Source organism: Megalops cyprinoides, chromosome 2 (genome assembly GCF_013368585.1).
Source record: "Megalops cyprinoides isolate fMegCyp1 chromosome 2, fMegCyp1.pri, whole genome shotgun sequence".
NCBI lineage: Eukaryota > Metazoa > Chordata > Actinopteri > Elopiformes > Megalopidae > Megalops > Megalops cyprinoides.
This window is the reverse complement of record NC_050584.1, coordinates 56,982,174-57,007,716: the sequence shown is the minus strand read 5'-3', so window position 1 is coordinate 57,007,716 and position 25,543 is coordinate 56,982,174. Positions and strand designations below refer to the sequence as shown.

The following is a 25,543-nucleotide window of genomic DNA, read 5'->3' as shown; positions in this document are numbered from 1 at the left end:
GATATTTTTTCTGCCGCTACTCGGCTATTGATGTAATGGCCCTGAAAACTGCTTCTGATGGTAGTCCACTGTGATTTGAGTGGGCAAGCCATGGTAACAACGGTTTAGTGATGTATTAACCTGGCCAAATCTGAACCATCTTCTCATCTTCCACCCAAACAGGGTCCACCTGGTCCACCCGGCCCAAGAGGACCTCAGGGTCCCAGTGGTGCTGATGTAAGTTTCGCACACACATTTTGGACTCTGTTTTGGAGAATAGTGTGTATGTGGAGACATACACGTTATATACATGCTCTGTCTCTTGCTGACTCCCTTGATGATCTTTTCTTTGGACAGGGTGCCCAAGGTCCTCCTGGTGGAGTGGGTGCAATGGGAGCTGTCGGAGAGAAGGTGAGAAAATACTCCTCTTTGCTGTGTCTGATCATTGTGTCCTGGGACAGCCATGGTCTGCTCATCCAATACTGATAGTCATTGGAGGAGAAATACTGCCATTGTGGACTGAGCAAGGCCGGTTTTTAAACAGGTCTTACCTATTCTTTAGGTTTTTAAGTTATTTCTTATTGTCCATTATTTTCATATGCCAGCCTTTGCCTTTGAGTTAGTGGCCTGACATTATTAATGTCTCTTTTACAAAGGTTCCAACACCATTCCTCCACTTTACCACTATTTGGCAGGCATCCTCACCATCAATACTTAATGCAGTGTCTGGCTGCTGAAATTGCTCCGGAATATGAAATATCGAAGGTTAACATCACATTGAAAGTACTGAGAAAAGTATTGCCTTTGTATGTTTATAGAAATCTCAACACCATGATATCTCTATATATAGAATTTAGCGTGTGTAGGTCAATCCTGCCAGATTTAAAATATTATTAACCTCAAGCATTGAACAATGTCATAGTTCCATATTACAGCTGAATGAGACAGAATGTAATGCAATGTAAAAACTGAAATGTACATTTAAAATGCTTTGTCTTCCCTGAAAGGCATTATGTGTGGAGGTTTGGAGGTTTTGTGCTGTGTACAATTAGATTTCATTGCCATTAGTTATTTTATTTTATTAGTTATGTCATAGTTTAGTGGATTGCTGGATAGGGGAATTATGACGTTCATTGCGTCCCATTCTCTGCTGCCATTGCAGTTATGCATGGAAACAGTGTGCACAGTGCAGTTGTGTGCTTGGTTGTGATTATCATGGTAATGTGACTGACTGATGTGATCTCTCACAGGGTGAGAATGGTGAAGCTGGCAACCCTGGACCCCCAGGAGAGCCCGGAACTGGAGTAAGTGTCGTGTTCACTGGTGATTTTCTTTTTGTGTGTGGGTGCGTGTGATGGAAAATATCTAAAGTGCTGGTAATTGACTTTCCCTTCTCAATGGAGGACCAAACAACAGGAGTCCGTGCCGTTGTTGCTCAGAGCCCATCTCCTCAAAGAGCTGCCAGATTAAAGCACTCCCAGACTCTTAAGAGATCATTACCACATGCCTATTTGCAGTGTTTCACGGCTGAACTGTTGATACAGTCAACAGGCATCCATTAAAAAGAGGACATCTGAATATCTAAGCAGGTGTTTCTCACTGTGTGTGTGTGTGTGTGTGTGTGTGTGTGTGTGTGTGTGTGTGTGTGTGTGTGTGTGTGTGTGTGCGTGTGTGTGTCTGTGCACCCACGTGCGTGAGTTCATGTAGGCGTGCATGTGTGTGCATTAGTGCGTGTCTTTGCATTCATGTGTAAATCTATAAGTGTGTTGTGTTGTGTACTGTGAATTCTGTCAGAGAATAGAAATAGAAATGTCCACATTATTTTCCATGGCCAACAATAAATCTTCCCAGTGCTGTTTCCGTTGCTCTGCTGTTTGTGCTTGTCACACAGATTTGACTTGATTCATTTGCAAGCCCATCTGTCATTTGCCGTTTATGTGCTGTCTGCCTAGTACTTAACAAGCGACTGACATTTGCACAACAACACCTCAACCAGTGAAGTAGCCACTTTGCCATAGTGTGAAAACCATATCTGGTTCATTGCATGACCAATTACCTCTTTTCGACACATATTAATTGTACTTTATCTACAATAGACAACTTGAAAGGAATAAGGCAAGGCTCCCTGTGTCTGTTGTCAGCCATGTATCCAGATAAGATTTAGCACTTTGGCGTGCATTACTTACAGATTATGTTGAAATATCGTTCCACTTGAAATCTAGAGTAACATATTGCACATGTAAGCTTAAATCAGGATTTCCTCAGATCATAATCTTTACTCAAGTGTGTGGCAGCAGTACTTTTTATTTTATTTGCTTTGTGGGGGGGGGGGGATCCCATTTTCACAGTATTTTTGAACATTGTAATACAGTGGGGATATAGTGTTCCCATGAGTCTTTCAGACTATAGTGCTATGCTCAGCTTTTGCACAAGACCTTGATGGGCGTTACCCAATGAGATTTTACAAGGGCAGCACTGGACAGTCAGTGGGGCTTAGCATATATGGAAAGCGGAACACCGCAAAGCCATGTATCACAGGGTATTGATGTCTTTGTCCTTGTGTTTTCTAAAGGGCCCTAAAGGTGAGAGAGGAGAAAAGGGAGAGGCTGGGCCACCTGGTGCTGCTGGACCCCCTGGTGCCAAGGGACCCCCAGGAGATGATGGCCCCAAGGGGAACCCTGTAAGTCACTTTGACTGGGTATCAGGATGGCCCTGCACAGGCACATATGCCAGGATTCTACTAGATTTGGAAGAGAAATCCAAACTTTTAAACTGTAACAGTTGCTACTATTAATGTGAAGATTGTATTTATGTAATTGACTCTCTGACCAGATCTTCCCTTGTGTGCAATCTAGGGTCCTGTCGGATTCCCAGGAGATCCTGGACCTCCCGGTGAGCCTGGTGTTGCTGTAAGTACATTTATAAATCATAGTACTATTAATAATACAGTTGTGATTTACAGAACTTATCATTGAGCTAGTAAATTTATGTTTTGTTTTATGAACATTTGTGTAGTTCAGTATTTTGTTTAATATAATGCACAAAACAACATATAAAAGTATGTAATGGAGAAACCCATATGAAAATGAAATATATTGTAATATACAGTGAAATATGTTGTTAAACCTAAGAATATATTGCAAATACATTTAAAATATACTAATGCAGAATAAAAAATATACTGCAACATACCCAATGACAATAATTTAAATCATTTCAATGTGTTTATTAAGCTAAAATATATTCTCTAAAATATATTCTCAGTCTATCATTTTTTAGCATAGGGATTCTGCTCGACTTGTTTCTCTGTCATAGTGGGGCAAAAATCCTTTTGTTTAGACTACATTCTGTGTTGTGGTGAAGTTCACTGGGTTGCCTCACAAGTTGATTTTGGGCCATTTTTGCACCATTTTGGACCATTGTGTGGAGATACACGTTAACACCATGTTTTCTGCCTTGATTTGCTTCAGGGAACTGATGGTTCCTCAGGAGAGAAGGGAGAAGATGGTGAAGCTGGTCAGCCTGTAAGTTTGCCTTTATTCATATTCGCCTAACACCAATAAAGTATCAATACTTTAATCCTGGTACATCAATAAAGTGATTCACTAATACAGTATGATCTTACCATTGATGTCAGTGAAAGGCCCAATTACTTCCACAGATGTTCTTACTAATGCAGAATAGAATGGATTATTTTCCTTATTCACCAAGAGTGTATGTGAGGTTGCCACCAGTGGTAGACGATTCTAATTCCGCTGCACTAATAACAATCATAAGATAAAGAAATTAATTGGCATCCTCCTTGTATTACTGTATACCAAACCACTTGCATGTACATTGCCTAGTCTATGTGTCCATGAATTGTTTATGAAAACCAATCAGCACCAGTGGAATCCACCGAAGCATGAAAGTCACTTAAAATGGGCTTTCATCTGGTATATGGATATTTATGGTACATTTTCAGAAGCAAACAGTGGAACCTCAGCCCACAGTTGGAGGACATAAATTGTAATTGTTGTATCAAGAACATAATTTATATTTTTAAGCTCAAAATCATTATTTCCATAAGAATGATATTTAACCACTTGCTTTGTGATTTGATGTGTGTGGCTAAGTGTTGCAGAGCATAATTATAATAAAATACTTCCTTAAGTTAAACTGTGGAAGGGAAACAGACATTTCTCATTTCCTGATTAGTGATGCAGAATTTCGATATCAACTTATCTTACAGCTGAATAGGTTTGTACATTTTTACCCATCAAAAATGTACAAAGAATCACAAAGCTAAATGTGTTTGGATTGCTTCCAATTCACTTCCAGATAATCAGCTATGACTAGTACTGAGAAAGCTGTATAATTTCACGCCCCCTTCATATGAATGTTCATCTAAGCATTCAGAAGCAAATTTAACTTTGCAAATTGTCTTTTTTTTTCTATTCATGGTTTGAAAGGTGCCTCAGTTGAAAAGCCACAACCACAAAGGAAATGCATGCTTCTTTATTAATGAATTGCAAGAATAGCATGGTATCCTTCTTAAATGTAATTTATTTTTACATGTGAGCGAAAACCATGAAGTTGATGAGAGTTCCAACCATATGTCCGAAGTTGTTTTCTTTCTTCCATCACTTTCATCAGAGTAATATGGCTGCAAACCTTCATCTAAAGCATTTTAGACAAGCAGATGTGTTTTTTAGCAGATTTTATATCTGTCACAACCTTTAAATGGAAATGTGTACTGCAAACAAACACATTAATTACCTATTTCTGTCATGGTGTGATTTCTTTGTCCATGTGCAAATTCCTTATCAGGCTGTGAATTTGATTAGTGGTCTGTGGTCAGCATGTAGTTGTAATTATATGTCTGGTTTCTTGTGGTTGTATAGCAATTGTAATGGCCTATACCACAATAGAGGTGAAAGAGATATAAGCGCATTTGACTCTCACATAACCTCTCTATAAGGATGGGTTTTGCAGGGGCATCCTCCCCCCTTAAATGCTCTGCTGAGAATACCTACCATGAGTTTACCTGAATTCACCTCATCACATTGCTCCCCTCATGCTTGTGTTTCAGGGTCCTCCTGGTCCATCTGGAGAAGCCGGCCCACCAGGCCCCCCTGGCAAGAGAGTGAGTATATATTTCGCCACCGTCAACTGTCTGTCTCCCAGTGAGATGGGTGGCAGGAAGTGTGTCATTATAAGGGGGGTTGCCAGAGGGCAGAGGCTAAGGATAAGGCTGAGATGATATCACGAATAGCAAAGAAGCAAAAGCTGAAGTGATGCATTGTGGTCACAGACAAGTATAATTCCAAGGAGCCTTTGGGGTTCCAGTGATCATACATTTTTAACTTTATCGTTTTTGATATGGGGTGCTGTGTGTAGGCAAAATACCACAAAGAAGAATAAATCAAGATCCTAAATGACAAAACAAAGATGTCATGTCATATATAACACTTGAGAGAATGCATCCAGCATGAGAAATAGAACGTATTTACATTATCAATCTGACATTACTTTGAGCTAAAGACTAGCAGAGAAATCAATGCATACAACATGCATAGCTTAATTACAAAAATGCATTAAGCTTTAAGAAGGCTTTACCCTGGAAGTCAGAGCAGAAGGCAGGGCGGTGAACACCACTGTCTTGGCATGTGCTTTTATTTTACCATGTGAAAAATTGAAAGAAAAATTATTGCACTCATTCAAAGAAATACATCTAAGCCTCCTGTAGGTATGGGCCATGAAAATGAGTTAAAGAAACAGTGATGCAAAATTTCTAATACAATGTCAGCTGCCTATGTTGGTGATATCTAGACAACAAAGGTAGATACGTAATTATTATTGCCTGCTATCTCAAGCCAGTGAATTTAATAGAAATGGTCATTATTTAAAATCAGTTACAGCAGCACACTATTGTAGCTAACATACTAACATACTAGCACTAGTGTTATAACTAAACTCAACATGGAACAATCACTCAGTAATACTGAAACGTAGGTATATCTTTATCTATGTCCTGATTGGTAATATAAGATTAATACTTTTTTTTTTTAAATTTGTCATTAGGCATGTGCCATCTTCTGATCTGTTTTGAAGGTTACATGACATTATCTTTCTGTCCCCATAGCCTTTTGCATAGGATCTGTGCTGTTGTCAATGGACAGACCAGACTTGTTTTTTTCATATAAACACTGTTTAAGTCCAGTCCAAAGACAGAGCTGATACTGAGGTGTATTCAACTATACGTGGTTAGCATAGCACTTCAATTCAAGATGCCGTAGATCATAAGAAATCGCGCCATATATTAAATGTTTAAGATAACAAACACATCGTACCTGCGAGCATGTTGTGCTTAGATATTTGTTGATATGAGTAAACATAGGCATGCTTTTTTATATAAGCCTCTCATTATGGTCAAAACAGTGCAGGATAATTGATAGTGAACTGAAAATGCTTTTGTTTTTCGTTTAATTACTAGTGTCCACTATAATTTGAAATATATAGAAAGAGTTTTTTTTATTTGTAAAGTGTTGCTGCATGTGACATTAACAGTAAAATATGGAAGATGTTTTTGTGATTTCAATAGCACTGGCACAATTATTGTCAGACCTTATTATTTAAGTCTTGACATTGATCCATTTAATCTGACCTCTCAGCTTTAATTCCATGAAAAACAGAATAACGATTAAAAATGTTACATTTTTTGTCAGTATGATGAAACAGCTATCACCCATTTTTGCAAGGTTCAGAAATATGTTATTTTCTTTTATTATTTTTTTTTTCACTGAGAGAATGTAACACCAGCGATTTTAAAACATCCTAAGTGAAATCTGGAGCTTTCAACTGATGCATCTCAGTGGATGTAAAAAAAAATCAGGCGAATGTATTATAGAGAGGGGCGTATAGATTTCAATCCATTCAAGCACAATGAGACCCGATACTTTCTCATCATAACACTGAGTGAGAACGGCACAGGAGATTTAGTGGGATCATTGTATTGAACCACCGGTAAATGGAAATAAAAATATCACCAAGCCCGGAGAGAAATGAAGCACTGATATTAAAACTATTTGTGAAATTGAAATTGCGGCGAAAAGACAAGGAGTCTCTCCCAAACTCATTTGCTTCTCACAAACAGAACATCGCTCAGGGTGACATATAGAGATAGCTTCCTAACAGAATATTGATCAAGGGTGGTTGAATGACAGCAGTGTAAAAACAATAGCATAATGCAATTACCAGCAAAGTGGGAAAAAAGGGAAATGAAGTTGTCATTTCCAGGACATGTACGTTGAGCTTGGCTCATGAACAGGATATCACTTTTAGTGCATTTCACAGAGGCATTACATTTTACAGCTCCTCATTTAAAGCAGTAGAATTTTATTCTGCAGTCAACTTAGCAATCAATTGCTCAACCAGTGAAGCGAAATAAAAGCTTGGCATAACATGGCAAAGGTAAACTTTGAAATCGACTTGGTATTATTTCTAGCAGTTCACCAGCTACTGTCTCTTTTCCCTTTTAAATTTACTGCAGGAGCCCAGAGAGGACCTTTTGTGCTCTGGTGCTGCACATAATGTTTTAACCATTGATTATTACTAGGTGAAAATAATTAAGATTCACTCACAAGATTCCCTCAGTCATTGCATTTTGTTCTTGTTTTGTCAGCCCCCAAACACAATGCTGCGGATCCACAGCATATTCTGCCTTTTCTGTTGCATAATTTTTTATTAGAAAAAGGCGATTTGAAGTAAACGGAGCCCTGTGCATTCTGTTTAACCTTTTACCAAGAGGTGATCAGTTTAAGTCAGCAGTTCAAATAATATCTTGCATAACTGAGCGCGTTTGTGTTCAGTATGTAAATTTGTTTTCTTGGATGACTGATCACAGATTCTGTGAGGTATAATGTGAAATGAGGGAACAGCTCAGCCTTTTCAGTGTTTATTTTTGCTAAACGGACATTAATGTACAATTATATTTGATAGACACAGAGGCAGCTTACTTGCATAAGGTACATTTTTCCAGTTTTTATTATGCATACACATTAAATATGTATAGCCAAGCAATATGTGAAGATGTGACTTTGGTTTTCCCTGGCTTTCATGATATATTTGATGGCATTTATATTATAAATAATAAATGTGTCATATCAGCAGTTAAACTTACTAATGGGAGAGGGAATATATAGTACTGTATTATGGAAACTGTCATTTAATCATCTAAGGCATTTAAATTCTCGAAAATGTAAGACAAAATGAGTTCTGCAAGTCGAAGGCTATTTGCTCCTCAGAATCTATAACATAGTTGTGTGAGTTATTTTGCATTTAAGGTAAAAGACTTTTGCATGCTTAGCATTTTTGCCCACAGCTATTTTTAAATGAAGCTTAAATCTCCCACAAGCACTGCACAGGCAGCACTGAAAACACTAAGAGCATTTAGTGAAGTCCTTATATTTTCTATACCTTTTACTGACACTTTCTCACGTTTTTATCTTTTTTTACAGGTGGTTTTTTAGTTATTCTTATTTGCCTTCCATAAGTAGTCTTACATATAGGACAGATGTGGGACTGGTCATTAATCACTGGTCAATAATTGCATTTTAGCTGCATTATCCAGCATAATTCACAGGGATTTTCCCCATTTACTTTAATTCTTTCTGCTTGCGACTGAAGGATTCAGAAATTTCCATGTGTGTGCAGGCAGTGACAAAATTCAAAAATGGTGTCTGCGTCCACAGAGATAATAGATTGAGACTGTTTTGTTGACTGTTTTCCAAAGTGCCTTGTCACACATGGGAGAAAACAAGAAAGAAAGAAAAAAAGGAGTGCTTTGCTTCAGCCGCGGCTGTAAGAGGCTGTTCAGTCAGCTGCAGTGACGCCACTGTCAGACGAGCGCAGATCCCTACTGCCTTTCTTCATGGATGCTGTGGCATCTTGATGTGAAGGCTCCCTTGATGGGTAGAAAGATAGGGGTTTCAGGCCTGAGAGGATTTGATTGAGAGGACAGTTGACCTGGAAAACCTTAAAACAATCGGAGTGCCATTAGCTGTGTCTGCCTCAGCGGGCATAGCCGTAATGCTTTGTTCTTCAGCGGCTCTCGGGAGCGCAATCAAACCACATTCTCCTGCAATATGAGGAAATGATGAACGCACTTTACTGTGTCTGCAGTGGTCATTTTCAGGCCCATCAAACAGAAAGGATATTATAACAGGAAATTTGTAAATTAAAAGGTGAAAGTAGCCATGTTTCGCTTTGTATTTTATCTCTGATGTTGTGGCTTCCCTATTGACCCAGAGTAATGTGCAAACAGTTATTTCACAGTAGCAACATGACTTAAGATTTTATAGTCTTTATTAGTTTAGAGAAAAAAAGACCATTTTCTATTGAGGAATATCCAAGGAACATCAAAACCAACACACCTCAATTCTGATTATGGGACAGGATTTTACTTTAATTAAATCATAGATTTATCAAGGCTTAGCTTAGAGAGGTGCCTTAACTGATACTTTAGATCAACTGTGTTTGTGGTAAAACCTTTCTCCGAAAGGGACGTGGGTCTCATTCTCGGTGCTACACCGAGTAATGTTCACATTCCACATCTCAGAGCTGTGCTCTCATTGAAGGTGCCATTGCATTACAGTCACAGACCCCTAAACAACAGGCAGCGGCCCCACAGGGAAAATTGCTCTGACAGCTGATTATAGTTCAGCACAGACAGGCATAGCAAGCACAGTGTGTATATATATATATATATATATATATATATATTAAAGCATAAAATGGAAATGATTGATTGTTTGAACCGTAGTAAAGTAATAGCTGTTAACATAATAATTCATTAATTAATTACGATGGCAGATATAATTATGTGACGTTTCCCGGATGCACAAATGCAATCATGGGCAGCACCAAAGCTCTAAAGCTATGTACAGGCTGTGTTTAAGAAATGTGTTGTCTCATTTTCTCCAGGGTCCTCCAGGAGCAGCAGGAGCCGAGGGCAGGCAAGGAGAGAAGGGAGCAAAGGTAACACACAAAATCAATTCTGCTGTTATTCAAAGAGCCTCTCTGCCAACTAGCGCAAGACGCGGTGCCTTTATTCCCCTGCACTTGAGAACTCAGAAAAAAAAGTACTGTGTTTAGCCAGAGAATGATTAGATGGAAATTTATGGATGCAGCACATTTTTCTTTTATATTGTATTTTAAAGATGAACACTGTTTGGCCCTGTTTGCTGTTTTTCCCCACGATTTAAAGAGCTTGACAAGCTTCATCACACACACACACACACACACACACACACACACACAAAATCAGTACTAAAGTGTTGCCTGCAGGTACTGCTTTTCTGAGATGTTGAAAGTGTATCTCATCTATGTTGTAAAAGAGGGACCTCACATTTATGGCAGTACATCACTGCTGGCATTTTTAGCTAAATTCAAACACGTAGAGAGCTTTGCATGGAGGCGAGCACATTAAAAACAAACAAGGATCCACAAAACCCTTTTTAAAAACAAGCCACATATAGTGTTTTGTGTATATAGCCATTTGAATGGTCGATCTGAGACCATCGCTCTCTCTCTGATGTACTCTCCTCCTTTGTTGATGCCTGGAATGTGAAGACAGTCGTTTCCCAGCCGTCTTTGTTTACAAGGCACTCAGGGATGTGTAGATATCAGAAAAGCTGCTGTGTCGTTTTATTTATTTATTTATTTATTTATGCCTCAGATCATAGGCCTTCTCTGCACCTCACAGATGAATGTAGACAATGTGAACGCAAACACCCATTGCGACCTGATCCTGTAATTGGATCTCATGCCAGTGTAATCCCTCATATAAAACCTGTCATTCAGAAAACAGTGAAATCCATGGCAATTATAAAATGGGATTCCTTTTAGATGAAAATCGTTAATCTTGTCACAATGAAATAGCTTGGCATGATGTCTCAATGTTCAGCAGATTGTTTTCCTTTCAACGTCACAATCTTGCCCAAGCGCTGCACACACGAAATAACTTTCATATACCTTTTTGAAATACCCTGTGATTTGATCATTCCGTTTCTACACATCACACTGTCATTGTGAGGTTCTATTACAATATCTTACAACGGTAAACTGTAGTTATGCAGCTGTACTGGAGAGACATGTCAGGTAACACTTCATATTAGGATGACTTTATACCAGTGTATTAATATGGCAGTTGCTTCAAGTGCATAACAAGTACTTTTTTGGAAAAAAAAGCACACACAGGGTAACTAATGGAACAGAGACATGCAATTTAGTAAAAAACAACAGTGCTGCTCTGTTTTCCATTGCTCTGTGAGTGTTACAGCAATCATCGATTTATTGTTACTCTCTTCTCAAGTAATTACCAAGTTGGTAGGAAAGTTGGTTTAACGTCAGACTAAAATGAAGTGTCAGCACTGCAGTGATGAGCAGGGGGTAATGACCCTTGGAATCTTCTCTCCACAGGGCGAAGCTGGATCTGAAGGGCCGCCAGGCAAAACCGGGCCCGTCGGCCCCCAGGGCCCCTCTGGAAAGCCCGGTCCAGAGGGTCTCCGCGGAATCCCTGGCCCTGTCGTGAGTGAACCAGTCATTTATTTTTACCGCACGTGTTCTCACAATGCCTGTCAACGTCATCACGAGGAATACATTCCTCAAGACATTCCAAACTGTTTATGGAATAATTGATTTGTGTAAGCTGCTGTATATAGCACATATGCTGCTGTTTTTTGTACTGTTGCACGTTTGTACTCTTGTGCTTGTACTCTTGTGATAACTGATTGTTCTGCACATAGAAAAGTGGCAGTTGAAATAGAAGGGTAAGAGACAATTGCACAGTAGATTCAAGATTCAAGATTCAAGAACTATATTGTCATTGTGCAAGCACAACGAAATTGCAATTGTGTCAACCTCTAACGGTGCATTTATATTTAGTCCTCACACATATTTACAAAAAAATAAGCAATATAAAATATCATCAATAGAAAAGTACAGAATCTCAACAGTATAAGTGCAAAATATAAACAATATAACGTATAAAATACAATTAATGATAAAATACTACTAACGAAGCGCCAGCAGCAAAGGTAGTGGGCGGCAGTGTAGCATAGTGGTTAAAGAGCAGAACTTGTAACCGAAAGGTTGCCGGTTCAATCCCTGCTGGGACAATGCTGCTCTACCCTTGGACAAGGTACTTGGATACTTTGGATAAAAGCGTCTGCTAAATGAATAAATGTAAAGGTGCAGCGTAAGTCTTGCACATACTCCAAGCACTGTGATCCATCTGATTGGATGGATTTTTTACAGGGTGAACAAGGACTTCCTGGCTCCCCTGGGCAAGACGGACCCCCTGGACCTATGGTAAAAGGAGACATACTATCCACTGGCAAATCGGAGAATGACGTCTGTGGATGAATCTATTTCTCAGTCTCTTGTATTTGATGTTTAGGGCCCCCCTGGTCTTCCTGGCTTGAAGGGCGACCCTGGCGCCAAGGGTGAAAAGGTGAGAGAGACCATCATGTGTCATTAGTGTGTTTAGCTTCATTTCTGATATCACCAATCTGGAAAATTGAGAACCACACTGAAGCACTCTTATAGTACATATGAATGCAAAAACATCTCCTCTGTCAGGAGTAAGTGGTTTCATACATGTTGCATCGCTGCGTTCGTGAAATTTGTGCACCCAAGCGAGAGACATGTCTTAGCACTTTCACGGAGCGCTTCGGTGGAAAGATGCATAGCTAATGTTGCCCACACATATAAGAGGAGGAGATGCAGATGCAGGGATTATCCACGAAAGTGAGCAAGATGAAGTGGTTCATATTCTAATGTTTCACGCTTAAGTGCACTGTTCATGATAGCTGGCACATTTGTATTTGGCAGTGATTTTTTCCCATTTCAGACCTTTTGCCCAGATTATGTAATTTTTGTGTAAATTTTCTCTGATGTCTCTCCATTTGAAAAGAGTTGATTATCAATAACAATATTTCTCCAATAATTAAGCAAGAGGCATAAAACCCAGTCAGTTTATGAAAAAAAAAACATGTAGAAGTATGTTTTCTGCAAGTTGACCAGTTGCTATAAAGCTATGCAAAGACACTGTCCTGGGTTGAAGGTGTTAAAGCAGCTTTCTGCAGTAGGCAGTGCGCTAGGTGTGAAGTCTGTTCTGTTCTATACTGGTTTCAGTAAGGACTGGACAGAATAAAGAACGGTGATGAAGACCTTGAAATGTGTGATCTTGTATGATGAAATGTCATACTGTGAGACTTATGTGACTAATGTGACCAGTTTTATTCGTCATACTGCTCGTTTTCACAAATCTATATTTTTTTTATTGCATTTGATTGTGCAGTGATTAAAAAAGAAATTCAAAAATCATTTATTACTCTCAAAACTGTTTGTCATAACATTTTACATGCCATCTAATTATAATGACTGCTTGAACAGTTCCTTGCCTGGGATTTTAAACTGCTGCCATCAAGTTAAAAGATTTTCAAAGCATCACGCCAGGTAGCTAACTTGTACCTCTGCTTGACTGCCCCTCTGCCTGTTCCTCCCACAGGGTCACCCAGGTCTCATTGGTTTGATTGGTCCACCTGGTGAACAGGGTGAGAAAGGAGACAGAGGCTTGCCCGGCCCACAAGGTGCTCCTGGCAGCAAGGGTGACAGTGTAAGTGATTAATCAAACTTCTGTCACACTGACCCCCCTGCCCTCATCTTAGGCCCCTTCCAGATCAGAGGAAAAATTGCCCTCATCCAGACCACAACATCGTCTCTGCGGCTACAGGAAATTGTAACTGTGTCTTCCGTGCCTGTGTGATTTGAACTGCATGGTGACATTGAAAGCCTCGTTTCTTTCACTGCTGGATTTGCCCTTTAGAAATGAAAGCAGTGCCTTACATTTCTCTGATAGAAATGGCAAAACAGGTCATGGTGAAATTTCAAGTGAGATATTAATGGCCTATTCCGTTTTTAAATAAACACTCCGTATTGAATGAATAAGCAATTTGTGCTCATTGTGGCCTTCTGAATCTCCCTCTCAACAACTTAATAGCGGAATAGATTGGAACATTTTCCAATTATACCCATTGAAATTGTATTGCCCTTCTGTTTGACTGAGCCAAAACAAATTAAAAGCACATGCTAGTCCCAGTTCTCAAACTCTGTGCCTTTGACTTGGAAAAATAGCTAACAGTAGAATAGAGATTTGCCTCTTAACATGAAGACTTACACTCTAAGGGACTTCATTGCTGGAGAGGCAAAAGGTTAGGTCACACTAAGATAAATGATCCGTTTTCAAATTTGATGACATTCACTGAACATTTTGAGTTCCGTCCTGAGAGAAGCCAGCTAATCAGCCTCTCCAGTGAACTCAGAGTTCAGCCACATCTCTGGCTGATTGCACACAGGAAAATGAGGCTAAGCTGTGAGTTGAATAGAGCCATGTGGAGGTCACTCTGCAACTGTATGTCTGTGATGTTTTTGATTCTGTGTTCTAGTGACTAATGTATGGTAGTATACTTGGCTTCCATTGCCTAGTCAGATTGCACAAGTTAACTTCTGGTAGGGTTTGAACAGTATTATTCTCACACTCGATGATGTGGGAGTGTTGTTAGCCTGGTCTGACACTGTTGCTCATTTAACTTGAATAGATACACTTATGTTCTATTGTGCTGGAAAAGAGTGTCTGCTAAATCACTGATTCTCAATCCTGCTCCTGGAGGCCCCCTGCTCTGCACGTTTTCCATCTTTCCCTGCTCTACCTACCTGACTGAACTCATCAGTGGCACTTTTGATTAGCTGAGCACACCTGATTTAATCAAGAGCATGCACACTAATTTCAATCAGGTGTGTTTGGAGCAAGGACAGATAGCAGATATGCAGGACAGTGGGCCCCCAGGAGTAGGATTGAGAAACACTGTGCTAAGTGATTGTAATGTAATGATGTGTCCTCCTACATCCACAGGGTATTACCGGTGCAGCAGGCCCTCTTGGTCCTCCAGGTCCTCCTGGTCTACCCGTAAGTGGGCCTTCATGTCTTTATCTTGTTCATCCCCAGTCTGATTCCAGCTGTAGTAAAGCTAAATCGCAGGTGTGCTATTCAATAATAATCACTGTTCACTTTCCTTCTTTAGGGTCCACAAGGTCCAAAGGGTGCCAAGGGTTCATCTGTGAGTTCCATTCACTTTCTCATTGCAGTTTGATGAAAGGATAACACCTTGATTCAAGCAGCATCGCTCCTATATTCCAAACTAACGGTTTCCTCCCATCTATTCCCAGGGTCCCGTTGGCCAGAAGGGAGACACAGGAATGATCGGACCACCCGGTCCACCCGTAAGTAATCCACTGAATCATGTGACTTTCCATCATAAGATAGATATTCCCCATATAATTCATACTGAAGGAAGGGTCATAGTCAAACACAGCATCGGTGGTAGCATGGTAACTTTTTATGAAACCTTCCAAGGCACAATTCAAAATAAAAAAAAAAAAATGATTGAGGATAACAGATTAAGAGTGCAGATTATGACAAAGTAAGACCTTATTATTGACTTATTGACTTAATTAATGACGTTATTGACTTGCTCTTCTTGTGAAGGGCCCGCCCGGTGAGGTCATCCAGCCACTGCCCATCCAATCACCAAAGAAGACTCGGAGGTCAGCTGACTTCCAGGACGACGAAGCTGGGAACATGATGGACTATGGCGAGGGCATGGAGGACATCTTTGGATCACTCAACAGCCTCAAGCAGGATATTGAGCGTATGAAGTACCCCATGGGTACACAGACCAACCCGGCCAGAACATGCAAAGACCTGCAGCTCTGCCATCCTGAATTCCCTGACGGTGAGTTAGCCTGGCTGCTATGGTAATGTCTAAATGGCTGTAATTGGCTGCCAATCTAGGACAGATAAGGAGCAGTGTGATTCTGAATGCTGTTTGTTCAGTTCTGTGCAGTTATGTTTTTTTTTTTTTTTTCAATGAAAAATTCAGAGTGTATCAACGCTGCATTTAAATAACACTGACATGGCTGTTTAGCGTAATACTTAACATTCATTGAATTGCTGGTGGGTAAACCTTTCATTCCAGCTATGCTCAGGCTCATAAATTGTGGAATTTTTCACTACTGTGCTGTAGTCTTTTCAGTTTTATTAGTCTTATACGAAGAACACATCTGTTTGGTTATATGTTTACTATATGTGGTTTAGATTTTCCTATTTGCAATATTGTAATTCAGACACCCTAACAAGTATTTTACCAGTTTCATCTGTCTAACCATACTGATATTTAAATTGAAATTCAACTTATTAAATGCACTGTTACTTTTGATTATTGAGTAACTGTTCATATATTCAGGATTTATTAATATGTATTTTTAAATTAATTCATCAGGTGAATACTGGATTGATCCAAACCAGGGTTGCTCAGGAGATTCCTTCAAAGTATACTGTAACTTCACATCAGGAGGCGAGACCTGCATCTACCCTGACAAGAAGTCAACTGGGGTAAATGACATTGACATGAAGTTTCAGATAGTCAGGTGCAATACAATGATGATTGCAGTACCACGTTATGTTTTGTAAACAGGAAAACATACAGGTACATTTCTAAAATATTCATGGAGGCTTCAATGTTTTATTTTTCACATAACCCTAGCAGACACACTTGTCTGTCACACTGACTTCAGAATGGTTTATGCATTCTCCTTTGCTTTTAATGTAAATGAGGTCCCACCATCTACCAATCACCTTCGGCTCCTTCATCTACTACCGTTAAAGGAACCATTTGATCTTGTTTTGCCTCAGTCGTGAAAATGTATCTTTTGTATTCTTACGCCAAGAGCCATATTACTTAAAAAGAAAATCCATGTAGTGCACATGTAGCAATGACCTTAAAATCGCTTATAATAATGGTTTTGAAGTTTAGTCATTCTGTGTGGCTATTGAAAAATCTGAAATGAATAAAGTACTGACATGAAAATATTAGTTACTTTCTGACAGCAGATTGTTTTTCCAGTACAATAAAAGCTGTAGGCTCACATTGTCCCTGATTGGACATTAAGTTTTTTATTACACTGTGTGCGGCATTTATTTCATTTAGCTAGTGCCTTCAGCCAAAACATTTCCCACTAGAACAAATTCTGTAATCATCCATGCTTGATGTGTACAGTTTATCTGAAAAGGCAAAAATACATTCATAATGAATGTTTTTGCAAAAGCACCTGCACCCTGCCTGTTTTAAAAAGCATTTGTGATTTGATCAAAGCATGGAGTGTCTGGAGCATTCATCTGTATCATCTTTTTTTGATGCGATAGGTCCGAATATCCTCCTGGCCTAAGGAGACTCCTGGATCGTGGTTCAGCGAATTTAAGCGTGGTAAAATAGTAAGTGGCCGTCCTGCTTTCTTCTCTTCATCTGTCGTCACAGCAGATTTTTCCATTTGTCCCAATACAAAACTAAAAGCTTTCTCTGATGCTCTGATCAGCCACAGAGCATCTTACATCTGTCTCTTTGTGACCACTTCAAAGACAGCAAGGCGTAAATAGCAGCATTGCACTTTAATCCAGCAGTCTGAGTGCTCTAATATTGTAGAGAGCTGCTCTCTACAATAACAGCTGAGCATTGAACTCTCAGATTCTCAAATGCTGTGATATATTTTTTGTTCTATAGATGATAGCTAGCAAAAAAAAAAAAAAATCTATCAACAGATATTGAAATGATATAAAGAATTAATACACTTAGTTAATTATATACAATACTTGAATTGACTCCACCACCAAAAGAGCACATAAATGTGTATGGGATAGTGCTTCAAACACGTATTCATAATCAAACATAGTGGTGACCCAATATCTCACTGACTAGATATTGTCCTACATGGAGTTATGTTTTGTACTACAGTAATTGAAAATAAAGTTAATCATCTGCCATTCCATTATCACCTCTGCCCTGATAAATAAAGTGGTGCCTTGGTGCCTGATGTTGTGTGTTTTGACCCTGCATCTGTTGCTCCTCCATAGCTGTCATATGTGGATGCTGAAGGCAACACAATAAACATGGTTCAAATGACATTCCTGAAACTACTGAGTGCTTCAGCCAGACAGAACTTTACCTACAACTGCCACCAATCTGTGGCCTGGCATGACGCTACAACTGACAGCTACGACAAGGCCTTGAGGTTCCTGGGCTCCAACGATGAGGAGATGTCATACGACAACAACCCCTACATCAAAGCCCTCTCGGATGAGTGTGCGGTATGTACATCTCGTTGACTGTAGCAGTGCTTGGAATGGAATCAAATCGCTAACCAACCTTCACATTTAATGATAAAAATCAATTATGAAAAATATCAGTTACTGAGCTGACTTTTTTTTCTGGTGGCTCCCAAAACTGAACCCAATAGGAAATATTTATGATATGATTAATCTCTGTCTCTCTCTCTCTCTCTCTCTCTCTCTCTCTCTCTCTAACTTCTCTCTCTTTGCAGTTGAGGAAGGGCTATGGAAAGACTGTGATGGAGATCGACACCCCGAAAATCGATCAGGTGCCAATCATCGACGTCATGTTGAATGACTTTGGGGATCCAAACCAGAAGTTTGGTTTCGAAGTCGGCCCTGTCTGCTTCCTGGGTTAGGCTTGGGTGGGAAGGACAGATCGGCGAGCGAGTCGAGACTCGGTATCACCAACCCTCCTCAATGCCACATGCAAGTTTTGAATAAGAATGGTGTAGCGAACATGTCTTGCCATGTATGTATGTATTATCTAGGAAATACTTGTTGCCCTTGTAGGGCCAGAATCACATGACTTAAACCTGTTATGGAAAATCGTGAAGGACATTTGGTGCCACAGCAGAGAATGGTGCCCAGGCAACAACATGTGGAGGTCCACAAAGCAGAACAGAGGCCCCTCCCCTTTCAGGATTCTCCTGGTGCTGTACAAAAATGACTACGATGGTGCTTGTTCAAAACAGAAAAAAATATGAGGTGCTAAGAAGGTGTATTTTGATAAACTGTAATTATTATTTTGTACAATACTGTTCTTTCTGAATCCACTTTCAAAACTTGCATGTGTATCAGAATTGCATCCGGCTCTTTAATTTTAATGTTGGTAACAAAAAATATATATATAAGTTAAAAAAAATAATTATAATTTGTTGTCAATGAAAACTGTGTACCTGTTATGAAGCAAATAAAATGAGCATTCAAAACAATTCCCTATTTTTAATTATAATGTATCCCCTTTGTATATATTGACCACCCAAAGAGCTCTGGGTTATTTGCAGTCCCCTTCAAGACCTCGGGTTTCAGAACTGGAAGATTTTCACCAGCACACTCTAAGAAACATGTCTCACTAACCTTGTTTCTTGTGCTTGTTCTAAATAATCATGGCATTCATTCTTCTTTTATTTAATTTCATTTTTTTTTGTTTTTATTTGTTTTTATTGTTTCTTTATTTTTTTTTTTTTTGGTCGTATACCTCAAACGTTTTTGGTCATCGTTTGGCTGTGAGGATGTTATGCCCTGTATATACCTTGGTTAAACAATTAAGTTTATATATTTGGGGTGGGGAATTTTTTAAGAGAAAAAAATACTTCTTTGTTAGACATCTTTTGTTCAGATATTTTGTGAATGCAATGATAAGCCCTTTTAGGAGACCCAATTTTTTGTAACTAAAATGAGAAAATGTTTTAATGTGCTTTTTATGGTTCCGTTAAAATATTAAAACTGGATTCTAAACAACAATTGATTGATGGTGTGCATTGTGTGCTTACATTTGTTTTTTTTGTAAAAGAACTTTTGGAAATGTGTATAAGTATAGTTTTAAGTGTTCAAATGTCTGTTCGTTTGCCGTTTAGCAGTGCATTGCTGCCCTGCACTTCAAAATGAGAATACTGGTGCCATAATACGTCTAGGTCATGTGATTCTTCCTAGCTGCAACGCGACACATAAGGGGACTGCTTCATTCATCTATTTTTCACTTCTATTTGGTTTAAACTTAAAACTATTCCAGCCCTGCCCTCTGAGTAATATCTGCATTAGTTGCCAAGGCAGTAGAACCATTTTTTACATCAAAAAAAATCACTCTGTATTTCTATACATAATATATGCAAGACTTGAAATAAAGGTTGGGTTTCTCTCTCTCTTTCTCTAGAAAAGTTGTTAAATTAATTGGATTAAGTTGTACTTGCAATACAATGGGTACATCACCTTATACATATGCAAAAAAAATGTCTGGGACTGTAAGGTGCAAGCATCCATTTCATTTCATTTCTTTCATACCCAAGTTTGTAATTGTGAGCAACTAAAAAAAAAGTATTCAATCCCTCAATAAAGATCAAGTCACTTCCACAAAGCTTCCGTATTTAGTTAATATATCACAAGAAAGCATTCTTGTCAGATGTCATTGCATGTGCAATTTTCACCAAAGGGTATCTGTTAAACGGCCTTATTGCGAAACATTTAAACCACCAGGGTCTCTAATTAAAACAATATGTGAAAGCTAACTCAAATTACAAGAACACTTTGCAATTAGATTTCACCGGAGAAACACAGATTGGTATTGATCTGCAGTGTTATTTATTCTATAACAATTTCTTTTATGACGGCTGACATGCAGAGCGTTACCACAAACAGACAAAGTGCCTAGTACAACATTTGAAAGTACATACAATATGGTAAATTTAATATTGGTCAGAGGTGACAGAGGTGTGTGTCAGTATTCTAACTGATAATGGCTGCTCAGTCAACTAGTGTGGCCTTTTTAATGTTGTACTTTAATTAATTTATTTTATTTATTTTTTGATTGTCTTTATTTGTACATGTGTGTTCATATGTGTGTGTGATTATGCATTTGTATATACAGTACAATATTTATACAAAACATAATGAAGACAAAGTGGTATGTGATTCCTGTCTGTTTATGGCCGTATCTTTAGCCTTGAACGGACTTTCCAACTGAACTAAGTAGGATAATGAAAAGCATACCAGCCCAAGAACAGGGAGAAGTGAAAGGAGAGCTGATGGAGACAGGAGAATGCGATGAGCCACATAATTACCCACATGCCAGTGCTTTCATGACTGACCGGCGCTAACCCCGGTCCTGCCCATCGATCACTCATAATTGGCCCTGTTGATCGTAAGTCATGCCACTGCGTGGCTCGAGGTTATTGAGCCACAGTAGCTGTTGGGAGACAGTCCAATCACCGAAGCCTTGCCAAAGAGCATACGCCACACCCGGAGTGGAAGAGGCCCAGCATATCCGCCTGTGTCTCGCCTGCTGCCTCTCGATGCAGTGCTCCAAAAATACGCTGCAATCAGTCAGCTGTGTGTCATAAAGCCTACCCGGCTAATTTAAATGAAGTCCAGGGAAAAAAATTGACTCTGCCTGGCAGCATTAATACATTAGCATGCATTATGCGGCTGTGTTTTGTTCGATTTTAGCACTTACCCTGGAACAGAGCATTTTACGGGAAACCGCTGCTACCAAAATACCAGGAGGGAAGCTGTCTGCTGCAGAGCCTTAGAGCCAGAGAGGCAGTTTATTATTGCACATGCTGTGAGGATTTTGGAGATGAGACGGTCTCTTTCAAATACAGTTGTGGCGCCCCTCACATGCCACCGCCACCATCAAAGTGCACTTCGGTAAGAGCTGTGATGGGGCAACACCCCTCGTTTTGACTCTCACGCTGTGGTGCGCACTGTTTGACTTACTTTACAGTGTAATTAATGAGCACTCTGTCCATTCCTGTCAATCTGTTTTTTTTAACACTTGATGGAAAGAAGGTCTGCCTACCCTAATGTGACACATTTGGTCCATCTGAGAAGTCACTGGTGTGGCTTTGCATTTCTCATAGGATACTGCTATCAGGCCAGTCACTGTCCTCACATATTGTGTCCTTCATATCACTACTAGTGTTATTACTATTTGCAACCACTCTGTTGTTCTAGTTTCTGCATATTCTGAAGCAGGGTAATGGGCTAGATGGACCACAAAGCACTGGCCTTCTCCCCAGTTCATCCTCCATCATCTGGCAGGGTGTTTGTTGGCCAGCCTAGTTTGTCCATCCAAGCCACAGCTCTATATTATATTAACTTGATATATAAACTATTATTATATTTTATCTTTACTAGCTTAATTGTTTTAACACATGATTTCTGGTTTCTGTGTTTACAGAAATATGTCTCAGGACATATTTCTCGGGTTCACCTCATAGGATTCATGTTCCTATTTCTCCCTTGTAGTGTTGAGCCAAACAGCAGTGGGTTTCAGGAAACATATTCAGTATTTTCTGTCTTTTTTTGTGGTCCTCTGGTTCCAGGAGGCACTCGGGGTAGTACTGTGTGAGAGGAGCTCTACATGGTTTATTTGAGGTCTCTGCTGAGTTGGGTCTTGAGGATTGTGCACATTTGGGACAGGTGCGGAGACTTCCCTCTCTAGACTCCTACAGGAGCCCATTGACTGGGATCAGTTCCAGCATGAGCCAGCACACCTTTAAGCACTTGGCTCACAAGCGCTGCTTTCTTTGTCTGCCTACCCTGCAATTTGTCTACCAAATCATTAAATGCTATGCCTTCTTTGCAACATGTTACTTTCCTTTTTTTGAAGGTAATATCCTTCAACAATAGAGAATGCATGCATTGTAGTCCCGGTTTTCTGAGTAAAGGATACAAGCAAAGAGCCTTATCAAGTCTGAGCAGGGAATGTTCATTTAAAACAAGGAATTGGTGAGCTTCCACAGTTTCAAAAGGCTTTGTTAATGACATTGACATACATGCAGCTCAGTAGGAGTACCTCATAGTAACCGCCTCCTCCCTTTTCTGATGACAGATTAAATGTTTCCCAGCATGTAATGCCGCACCTCTGGCAATACATTCTACATGGTATTCACCTTCATTTTCTTAGTGTTAATCTTTTCCAGAAGACACACTCTTCATCTCATCACATTTTTTACATTGTTAATTTGTTTATCATATCCTCCTCACCAAGTACAGTTTTCATAACTGACATTTTACAGTACAGTGCATTGAATTCATTAATGACATATTTGAGTGAATACCCTTGGAATGGGGCTGCTGCTGAGTGGGGAAATGATACTGTTGTTTTTAAAACTGTTGTTTAGTGATCTCTATAATAAGCAAAGCTATGCATCACGTCCTGTTATCTCAATTAAAAAGCAGCTGCCTAAGAAGTTGATTAGGAAACCATTCAAGTACGGACACATTTGAAGTAATCACTTCATTCCATGGTAGAGTCCTTATAAAAGGAGGCTTACTTTACTTGGCCTCTCTTTATATGGTTGATTATTTACTGAGGCAATTAAGGAGAACCACCTTGATCAAAGGCACAAAGGCATAGCCCGTCCAAGGTAATCAAACATGCAGTCATCTTTTTTGAAGCCCAGTCCTATGCCAATCTTTGCAAACAAACAGGAAAATCATGAATAATAATATAGTTTTTTATATATGAATAATAATAGCTCTTTTGCACTGAATGCAAGAAAGTATTTACAGTATACTGATATCCTCTGTTTCTGTTATGAATGTTATGAAGTAGCACAGGTAATGAGTTTACCAAAGCATAATCATTACCATACAGTACATGTTCGCCTTTGCACAAAATAAATCTTATTAAATCGGCAGATTTGCACTTTTATCTGAAAAGCGGCTTTGTTTTCCTTTAGGCATCGGCTTTTTGTACAATGTTCTATTGTGCATTTCAGAACCCAACCCAACCTTTTTTTCAGTAAATGACTGAATCTATCTTTTTATCACTGCATGCGAAAGTGTGCTTAGAAGAGTTGATTTGAAGAAAATTAAACCCTTTACCAGCCCCCCTACCCAGCTACACCAAGGGACATGAAAACATCCATTGATATGAATCAGTTGGAAGAAACAACAGAGGTTTACTTTGACAAAAGGCATTTGAAACAACAGAAGTCAAAAACTGTTTTTAATTAGCATGTCTGATTCTGCTGGAGACAGACATCCAGCTGAAAATTTGTTAACTCAACTGAAATTCACTAAGAAAGACCAGATTTCTATTGTGTTTACGAATGTTAAGCAGTACAAAACATTCCCAGATGATAAATGACAGTCTTATTTAAGCATCATAAAACAGGCAAGGCAGGTCTTGCAGTGTTTCAGCTGTCTTTCTGTATGCAGGGCCAAAGGGAATTTTCAAGTGAGGAGAAAAAAGAACCAGGACATGCACCCTCAGTCATGAATCGAAAACGTTGTTCCGTTCCAGTTCCTTTCAGAGATATTGCGTTTGTCAGATATGTATGGGGCATACCAAGTTACTTGTCTCTTGAATAAAAAGGAAAAAAATGACATATGGCATCTTACTGAAAACAACAAGGACTCTGAAGAAATTTAACTTTCATGAAGATAAAACTCTTCAGATCTTGAGTGAAGTCTGTGATATGAAGATATTTTTTCCCCAGTAACGTTCAGCTTAGCTACTGTTTAGCTACATAAACAGTGTCCCGAGCCCCTGCTTTGTTTTCTTCCCTGTTCAGTAGATGGATGACCTTTACTGAGAATTGCATTCACTGCTGTATGTGTCCCTAGTCTGGTGACCGTAATTAATTCTGTGGTCCGGTGCCTAATTGATGGATGGGCCATCCATTGAGAGAAAGCCGGACTGTGTCCCAGCCCAGCTGATGCCTCCTCTCCGACTGTGACCTGGAAACAAAGTAACGAGCGAGACGAGACCAGACTGCCGGTTCCAGACGATACAGCATGATGAAAGCGAGGTGGCCGCGCGCTGTTTATACTTGGCCATGTCAGTAATTACCTGAGCCTGTCTGCGGTTGGTCCGCTGCAGTTTATTCTGGACGGCGATGTAATGTAGTCCTGTGAAAACACATTTCGTGGCCGGCTGTACCTCGCGCTCGTTCACGACGGGAGCCAAATAGCATCAAACAACTCCTCGGGAGTCGCACTAACATTAGAGTCACAATGGGATCATGTCGAACACTGGGGGATGAAAAAAGCCTTTTTTACCGTTGTAATGTACTATGCGCCCTTGAGCTGAAAGCACCCCTGCTATGATTAATACACAGACATCTGTCTCTGAGATATGTTCTTGTTTTGCTTTTTTAAAATGCTATATCAGTTATTTACCAACACCTTTATTTAGTACATATAAAAAATAATACAGATATATTATAAATGGCCACACAAATATGTCTGTTTCAGCCAGTAGTGTGCTTTAGATTGGTACAACACATTACTTGAAGTCATAGTAGATAGGGGGATAAAACATGACTGGGTTTCCACTGTCTGTTATAACAATGCCTAGAAATTAATATAACTGCAATGTGCTTTGTCCTTAACTTTAAGTAGGATATCTGAGCAAGTTTTTTTAGTCTTACACAGCAACAAATGGAAATAAGAGAAAACTATTGAGTAAGAAGTGGATACATGCAAGAACCACATAAATTTATTACTGTACTTGTTACACTAAAGAGCATTGTGGTTATTCTGAGTGTGGCATTCAACTGACATTTGACAGCTTATATATTTAGTTTTGATATGACATAGATGAAATGGTGCAGTTACTGACAAAATGCA

The 25,543-nt window shown here is 39.4% G+C and overlaps 1 protein-coding gene across 1 annotated transcript in view; it reads left to right on the top strand.

Annotated features, from left to right (window-relative positions):
* Positions 1 to 18,603, top strand: part of col11a1a (collagen, type XI, alpha 1a) — a 92,021-nt gene extending 73,418 nt beyond the window's left edge. Inside the window, exons 49-68 of the mRNA XM_036522192.1 lie at positions 163 to 216; positions 337 to 390; positions 1,230 to 1,283; positions 2,552 to 2,659; positions 2,835 to 2,888; positions 3,450 to 3,503; positions 5,051 to 5,104; positions 9,943 to 9,996; positions 11,440 to 11,547; positions 12,277 to 12,330; positions 12,419 to 12,472; positions 13,532 to 13,639; positions 14,936 to 14,989; positions 15,105 to 15,140; positions 15,250 to 15,303; positions 15,569 to 15,815; positions 16,362 to 16,474; positions 17,285 to 17,353; positions 17,990 to 18,223; positions 18,457 to 18,603. Coding sequence (XP_036378085.1) covers positions 163 to 216; positions 337 to 390; positions 1,230 to 1,283; positions 2,552 to 2,659; positions 2,835 to 2,888; positions 3,450 to 3,503; positions 5,051 to 5,104; positions 9,943 to 9,996; positions 11,440 to 11,547; positions 12,277 to 12,330; positions 12,419 to 12,472; positions 13,532 to 13,639; positions 14,936 to 14,989; positions 15,105 to 15,140; positions 15,250 to 15,303; positions 15,569 to 15,815; positions 16,362 to 16,474; positions 17,285 to 17,353; positions 17,990 to 18,223; positions 18,457 to 18,603 — 1,764 coding nt within the window. The remainder of the gene's footprint in view (positions 1 to 162; positions 217 to 336; positions 391 to 1,229; positions 1,284 to 2,551; positions 2,660 to 2,834; positions 2,889 to 3,449; positions 3,504 to 5,050; positions 5,105 to 9,942; positions 9,997 to 11,439; positions 11,548 to 12,276; positions 12,331 to 12,418; positions 12,473 to 13,531; positions 13,640 to 14,935; positions 14,990 to 15,104; positions 15,141 to 15,249; positions 15,304 to 15,568; positions 15,816 to 16,361; positions 16,475 to 17,284; positions 17,354 to 17,989; positions 18,224 to 18,456) is intronic.
* The last annotated feature ends 6,940 nt before the right edge of the window (positions 18,604 to 25,543 follow it).